At 36.3% G+C, this 8,109-nt stretch overlaps 1 protein-coding gene across 1 annotated transcript; it reads right to left on the minus strand.

Annotated features, from left to right (window-relative positions):
* Window positions 1-2,214: 2,214 nt before the first annotated feature.
* Window positions 2,215-3,343, minus strand: uts2r5 (urotensin-2 receptor 5; the record flags this gene model as incomplete). Its single annotated transcript, XM_079832379.1, is given in 2 exon segments — window positions 2,215-2,251; window positions 2,253-3,343. Coding segments are annotated over 2 exon segments (1,128 nt in total).
* Between the last annotated feature and the right edge of the window lie 4,766 nt (window positions 3,344-8,109).

Raw genomic sequence — 8,109 nt, forward strand, 5'->3', positions numbered from 1 at the left:
TCTAAATCTTTCATCAAAATAAGAACAGATTTGCTCTGTCCAAAAGATAGAAATAGCTTTATTAACCATAATGTTAAAGAGCTTGTGCATGTTCATTTTACATTCAAAATGATCAGAACACCTCCGTACACAGCTTTGCTGTTCGAAAAAGAGAAGATGCACCAACAGAAAATGTTACAGAAAATTGCTGCTTTGAACGTGATTCAAATACATTCATTGGTTAATCTGTTGGTTTGTTAAAGAACATCTTTTGATCTGTGGCTCAACAAAGTGATGGTGGCATGCAACAGCCACATATTTACAAAATAATAAATTTTTTTGGGATTTAAAACCCATGTAAAAATAATGTTTTGTTACGTAGGCCTATTATTAAAATTCTTTAATTATTACAATACTTTTTTGTACCTTTTTATTTATTATTTTAATGTTGCTCAGTATTAATTAAACTCATTAATAACTGTATTTTCATTACATTTTCTCTCTTCCATTGGATTAATTTTTCATGCTTTTTTAGCACCTCTTTTTCATAAAAAAGTTAATACAAAAACTATGAGACTGTCGGTTCTACTTTTTTCTGTCACTCAAATGTAAGCTAAAATATTGCTGTGTGGAAATATATTTCTTGCATGAGATATAAATTGTTTACTGAAGTACATCTTTCATGAATAGTAGCCATGTCATGACATTTATTACTTTATTGCACAACCGAAGGAAAGTCGAGAAGTCCAAAAAGCATTGATCACCAGGATAACAGTAGCCAAATATATGGTTTCAATTCCTCAATAAATATATAATAGAACAGCCAGTACAGCGTGTGCATGTGAACAATATCTGATAAGTGTTTGGCTTCGATACCACTTGACCGTTTAGAGAATTCAAAAAATTATTTGTCCAAGAGAATACTGGATGCTTAACAATGTACTAACCTGTTTATGGAAAACAGCCTGAAGTGACTCTGAGCATTAGTTTATTGGTGGTGTGAACCTGTATAAGCAGCTGAAAGCGATTTCACAGCTCACTGCTCAGCACTTAAGCAAAGTTTACTCAGGCCATGAAAACAATACCGCTTTCACTGCTATGGAAATTGATGATCGTGTGGCTTTAGGTTTATTTCCACAAACAAGAAGACAAACTTAAGAGGAAACATACAAATAATAACGTTTTTCATGCATTATTATTTAACAATTTAGTAAAACAGAACACAAAATAGCCTATAGGTATGTGATGCATTGATAATATTCCAGGCATCAGGGCTTAAAAATAAGTTGAGACATAAATGTGGACATTTTTGCAGGTCTGGTCATATGCAACATAAGTATTTCAAGCACATAATCTGCTTTCTCTTTTATTAATAGCATGCAGCTGAACAAAAAATATCACAACTGACAATAGTTTTAAAACTACAATATAAAGTACAAAATATTTCATGTGTAAACTAGCCTTTTTATATACAGTAACACATACAAGCACATAATACAAATGATATTGAGGGTTGTGTGTGATTTAAAATAAACAGAAACTGAATATCAAACTGAACACATAACTTACTATTGCACATTAAGCTCTTTATTTATTAAGAAACACCCTGTCTGTATTTATGGTCCTTTAGTTCAGAACCACGTCGCCATTTTACTAATATCTAAATATCAGAATTGTTCAGTGATATATGCATAACATGAAGAACAAATAGTGCAAAATGTTAACATTCATATAATGATCAATCTATACAGAAATGGTCCATTGATCGTATCATCTAGCTTCCAACATACCTCATAATTATTTTAGAACAAAAGGTAATTCTATATGTAAAGAAAGCTAACTAAAAACCAAAATGTCTAGGTTTTGGCATTTTTGGGGGAGGGGGATTTAAAAAATGTTTGTTCTGAGAACGTTATGGGAACCAAAAGCTAACATTGCTAGAACATTCACCAACTAATATTATTTGGGGCAGGACTATAGCCATATCTGGACCCCATACTGTCCTTTTTTAAAGATAAGAATAATTGATATGAATGGTATTTCTGTTTGCAGATTCTAACAATCTGTTGTAATATCATGGTTAAAGTTTGTCTGTTTGGTTGTGTGAAAAAAATGAGTGACCCCTAAAATCCTTCTTTTCACCACACTAGACTCAGCCCTTGTGAAATGAATAACCTGAACACCATGACTTCAATTCAATATCAATTATCCAAATGCCATGTTTAAGAAATATTCTCACAATTTGCTATATGCGTCCAGAATGCCATTAGTGTGTATTAGTCAAAGTATTAGAGAACTGTTGACTCCCAGAAGACACAGACCTTTGAGATGACAGTCTGAACCTCTTCTTAAACTCTTTGCTGTTTTTTTGTCTGTCCCTCACATATTCCTGATAATTTCTCGTTAATAAAGTGTACAAGAAAGGGTTGATGCAACTGTTACTGTACGCCAAACAAGTCACAACAAAGTTAATGTACACCACCGTGCCGCTCGAGAGCCTCCCGTGCGCGTAATAATAGATACTGAGCAACTGCCACAACCAGAAGGGTAAAAAACACGCCCAATAGGTCAGAACTATACCGAAGATCATATATAACACCTTTTGCTTAGGACACGTCTTCATTTCTCTGGATCGTAACACAGAGGTTTGCGATAGCCAGTAGGTCCGGGCTAACTTCAGATAGAGATAACAGATGATTAATCCAGGAGCCAAGATGCAGGTGTTGAACAGAACGGTCAGGTACACCCTGTACGCGGTCATCTGCCAGGTCGGGTGGCACATGCGCTTCTCTACTCCGTTGTGCACGTCTCTCTTGAGGTCGATCATGATCATGGTCGGTAGAGCCAGGATGAAGGAAAAGAGCCACACGAGGCAGGTGACCGCGCGCCTGTAGCGCCGGGACCGGCCGAAGGTGTCAAGCGGGTTCACGACAGCCAGATAGCGCTCCGTGCACATGATGGTCAAGATGAAGATGCTCGCGTGCATGGTGACGAAATCCAGGCTGAACAGAACGCGGCACCCAATGTCGCCAAAGTACCAATCCTTCGCAAAATACGTCCAAACCACGAACGGGATGGTGGAGAGGTACAGCAGATCCGCCAGAGCCAAGTTCACAATGTAGACGTGCATCGATCCAGTTACGCGCACAGAGGTGTTCATAATGACCAGAGTGTAAACGTTTCCAACCACGCCAACCAAACACATTATGGTCAAAATTGTGCCGAGTATGGATGTTATCAGCATATCGTAAGAGGACGCGGGCGCGTGCTGGTCGGGTCCTGCTATTGTTGGTGATATATTGGCAAAAGCAACCGAGATGTTCACCTGTTCATTCCTCACACCAAGTGGATAATCTGATTCCATTTTTTAAAAAGCTTCACTTCAATTCCTCGGTGAATTAAGTTCATGTTAACTGTTTGCGGAGCATTGCAATGAAATAAAATGCGTGCCAGACTTCAGAGTTGACTGAATTTCCCATTATACAAAATATTTTAATAGCTAAACTTACCAATACAAATTACTTTTCATGCATTTCCAAATCGGTGTAAATAAACGTGCGCAAATAGTATGTGTCCGCGTTCTCAGCATCAGCGCGTAAAACTTCTCAGGCTGCTGTCCCGGCTGGTGTATCATTGTCATAGCTCCACGTTCGTGGGTGGGATTTAAGGAGAATCACTCAGGTCTTGTCTGTAGTGCATCACCTATAGAAGGATTCCAGACTCTGCGCGCACAGCTGTTGGATGCGCACTGCGCGCATTTCACCGATTGCTTCCGTTCCTTCTTTGTTTGTTTGTTGTGAGGTATCAGCGAACCTGCGTGATTTCTTAATTAAATAAACAGAGTTTATCATTAAAATGACTAATTATTAAATGTAGGCTATTCTTAATATTACTGCAATTCATATTGAAAAGTCATTTCGAATTTAAAACATGAATTTGATTGAATTTAAAATACTGAAAATCTTTTATATGAACCATTATCAACACATCCATATTTCTGTATATTTAAACATGTAACTCATAAGGATTGTGTTATGTTTTGGATTCTCGGTAAGTCATTTTAAAGAGTCTGAAAGTGTAATGAACTTTTGGTACCACTTCGATTTTAAGTTTTCAATCATATTTGTCATATTCAGTCATATTTGTCTGAAATGTGTAAGTGACATTATTAACAGGAAATAATTATGAACTGCACTTCTAAAGCATTTATTAATCTTAATTCATGGTAATTTCAACATTTACTCATACATTATTAAAATCAAAAGTTGTATTTGTTAACATTAATGCACTGTGAACTAACATGAACAATGCACAGCTGGATTCTTATTAACTAACATTAACAAAGATGAAAAAATACAGTAACAAACGTTCATGTTCACATTGCATTAACCAAATGAGACCTTATTGTAAAGTGTTACCAGTAGAACTAAATGCTGAATTCAAATGTAAAATATTATTTTCAGTATCATTGTAGCCTATAATTGACTGCTAAAGTAAAAACAGCACTGATATTTGTGTGTATTAATATAACATTTATTGTAATGTATAGATATTTAGAAAGACAAAAATGGGTCTACACATGGGAAATCTTAATAACAAACATGTCAATGGATCTGTTTTCATTATAATAAAAAGGATAGCTGGCAGTGAATGGTTTGTGCCGGTCTAAACAAGACTATAATAACAGCAGAGTGAAATGAGCCAGTCTCAGCAGACAGTGAAAACTCATTGGCCTTGATTCTCACTCCAAAATAACCTGGCACCGTCAGTGTTGAGTGATTGCCGAATGAAGACCTGTCATTTCTGCACAATTATCAACTTTTCTGGAGCCATGACCACCTGATTTCATGTGCATGGATACAAAATTATATCAGCAGGGAGCAGACAGCTCATTTATCCACGCTGAAAATAATCTCGGGTGCCCTTTAAAAATGCATTCTATCAAGAAGTAGTATGAAAATGTATTATGTCCTTGAAAGACTCTTTGATTCATTTTTCATGCCTTGTTTTTTTGCAGTTTGGATGTTAAAAGAAGAAACATCCAACATTTAATTTACTGCTAACACCTCCACTGAAATAAATACATATTTGAGGGGTTCAAAGACACCCCCATGAGCCCCCTGGATCTTTTCAAATGCAGAAATACCCTGCAAGCATTTCATTGGGAGACCATTATTTGCTCTCTGAATCCATTTGTCAAAGCACTTTTTCTGTATCATTAGGGTTCAGATGTACAGGAAGCAAATTACACATACTCTTTCACTGCTTTCATCTGGATGACTAAATCATTGCATATACTGCTTTTTTGCTGTAGACTGTTTTGTTTGGATATCTCAATTATTCACCTTCTGTGTCCTTCGTGCTGGCCCAGTGACAGCAACACAAAGGCACATTTCTGCTCTCTAAATACATCCATACTAAACTTTATACTTCTGTGAAACAATGCTGAGGGCAGCAACCAATGCAATGCAGCAAAAAGTGCCTCAGTTTTTAAAGATAATTACATGTACTAAAATATTAAGCTTAGAAGATATACAAAAGGGTCTTATATCTGTCTGAAAAGCAAATAAAAGTTGTTCATTTACAAACGGTGCAGAGAATCTGATGGATTGATAACAGGAGAACTTCTACGCTTTTGATCTGCTTGTGCTGAAAGGAATCTGAGACTGGATGCCATGCACAAACACCATCTGATGCTCTCAGCCAAAACACTGGGGCAAATTTATCGCAACCATTTCACTGAGTGAAATTGTTCGAAAGAGCAGACGAAGAAAGGAACATCCCAAAGCCCTGGTCTTTGACATTCTCCAGACCCGTAGCAGCGGATCTGCCATAAATATGACAGCAGCTAAAGCTCCAGGTGCGCAAAGAGAGAGATCCAGACGTACATCCATGATAATTCAGTGTCTGAGAAGGAACAGGTCACTTACAAAAATCACATTCATTTCCCTTATAGCCAGAGGAGTTTATAAGGGCAATCTTTCAAGAACTGCAAAATGTTACGGTATGACTATTGATATACATCAGACTTAGTTAAAGATATATATATATATAAGATTTAATGTAATATGTAAGATTTTTTGGATTAAAATATCCAAAAGCCACTAGAACAAAGTTATATATTTTGTTGACTTTTACAAGGGTATGAACCAAAGGGAAAAGAGATCTTGATAAGAGAATATAAACACATTTTGAAACAGATAAAATAAGGGGGATTGTAACATCTATCGGCATTTATAAGGACAGAATCTGTGGAAAATGGACACCATTTTCTCATCAACAGCTGTTTAATGTCTCCTGGACATGATGAATTTTTCCATTTAACGCTCTAATAAAAGTTAACACCACCAGCTCCTAACTGAACCTTCAGCAGGGTACAAAAAAGATGTGGAAAAAGATTGTATGTATTATTAGATTTGTGGATCCTCGGGTTACAAAGAACGTTCCTGAAATTAAAATGAATGGGGTATTTTATATTTGTAATATTTGTTGACTGTTGTCATACTGTGTTTTCCAGTGTTCATTAAAAGGGGTATTTCCCCTATAAACTGAGTGAAGCAGAGAAACGTTGTAGTGCACAATAAAATCTGCAGTGTATATTTTTAGTCTTTAAGATTAATCTTTACTGTTTGTCTGAAGAGGTTGTTCTTAACGTTTCCAAATAAAAAGCAGCCAAGGTATCTTTATTGTCCCGTAACAAACTATCTCAAAAGGAACATCTGGCTCTCTTTAATTTACCTTTTTCTTGGCAGATGTATGTTGTGGTTGGCAACTCGGAAAAAACTTGGCTGATTGTTTGTTGTAATTTTAGATTACACAACACATGTTTATTGAGCAGTGATATGATCCTGCAGACCTGCTCTCTCTCTCCCTCTCTCTGAGAGTATAGGATCAGATGCTTTTGGTTTTATATCACATTTCACACAAGGCTAATAAAATGCACTTTGTGATGTATGAACGAATATGAAAACATTTTTTTGAAAGTTCTCTCAGGTATTTTGGCGGGTGTCAAAGTCCCACTCCTGCTGTGAACACGTCCTGCACGAGCAGTAAAAACAGAAAGTGATAAAACGTCTCTTAAAAATCAACCCTGAATGGAAACAAGTCTACATTTCATCTTTTTATGTTTGACATTTTTTAAAAACAAGCAGAGCAGATGATATAGAAGCTCTAAGTATATTACAAAATACTTTACAAAATTTCCCCCTTAACATTTACCCTGAGGAACTGTATATTTAAATAGCACAGCCTTGTGTTGCCAATAAATGTGTCTACATAGTGCTATTTGGTAGCCTATCTCACCATATGATAAAGAAAATATTGAATATAATTAAAATTATGACACGTGATAGGATAGTGTTATCAGACAAGCCAATAAAACTTTACGTTCTCCACTTCTGAACAAAACAAAGATATCGACCGCTATTTTTAGTTCCAACTGATCAAATATTTTCACACAAATGGAACAAATGTTTGATGAGGAGAGGAGAGGCAGACATTTTTCACACAAATTTTTTCAACAAATGGAACACAGAGAACCCATCTGGCGCATTTAGCAAGCTAGTCTGCCATTTTAGTTGCTTGATATCCGCTTATGGTTGTGTGAATTAACAGGTAAATATTTCAGGACCAAAAAACAAAACAATTATTATTCACTCACCCACGTGTCATTTTAAACCTGTATGACTTTCTTAGATGTGGAACAAAAATGTAGGACTTTTGAAGAATGTTCACACTGCCTTTATGTAGTAAAGGTAGATTAGTGTCGCTGAAGCTCAAAAAAATACAATGAAGCACCATAAAATGGTCGACTTGAGGGTTTTAAAGCCACCTGCTAGCGTTCACATTTACTGTACGGCAGGGGCGCCGCTAGCAACCACACCAACCTAGCTATCCAAAATCTTTGTCTGCAATTTAATAATACTGACCAATTAAGCTCCGCTCGCTCAACCCAGAATGCCCCGATTGGCTGATGAAACAATGATTAAAATTAAGATACAATTTATACAAAACAAAACTTAATGAAGTGGTCACAATCATGTCTGATCAACTCCATTCATCTTATGATGTGTCCTATCTCATGCTGTTCACTTTTCATAATCAACATAGATTGACAGATTGACAACATAG

The sequence above is a fragment of the Gobio gobio genome (assembly GCF_949357685.1).
Source record: "Gobio gobio genome assembly, chromosome: 1".
In the NCBI taxonomy this organism is placed as follows: domain Eukaryota; kingdom Metazoa; phylum Chordata; class Actinopteri; order Cypriniformes; family Gobionidae; genus Gobio; species Gobio gobio.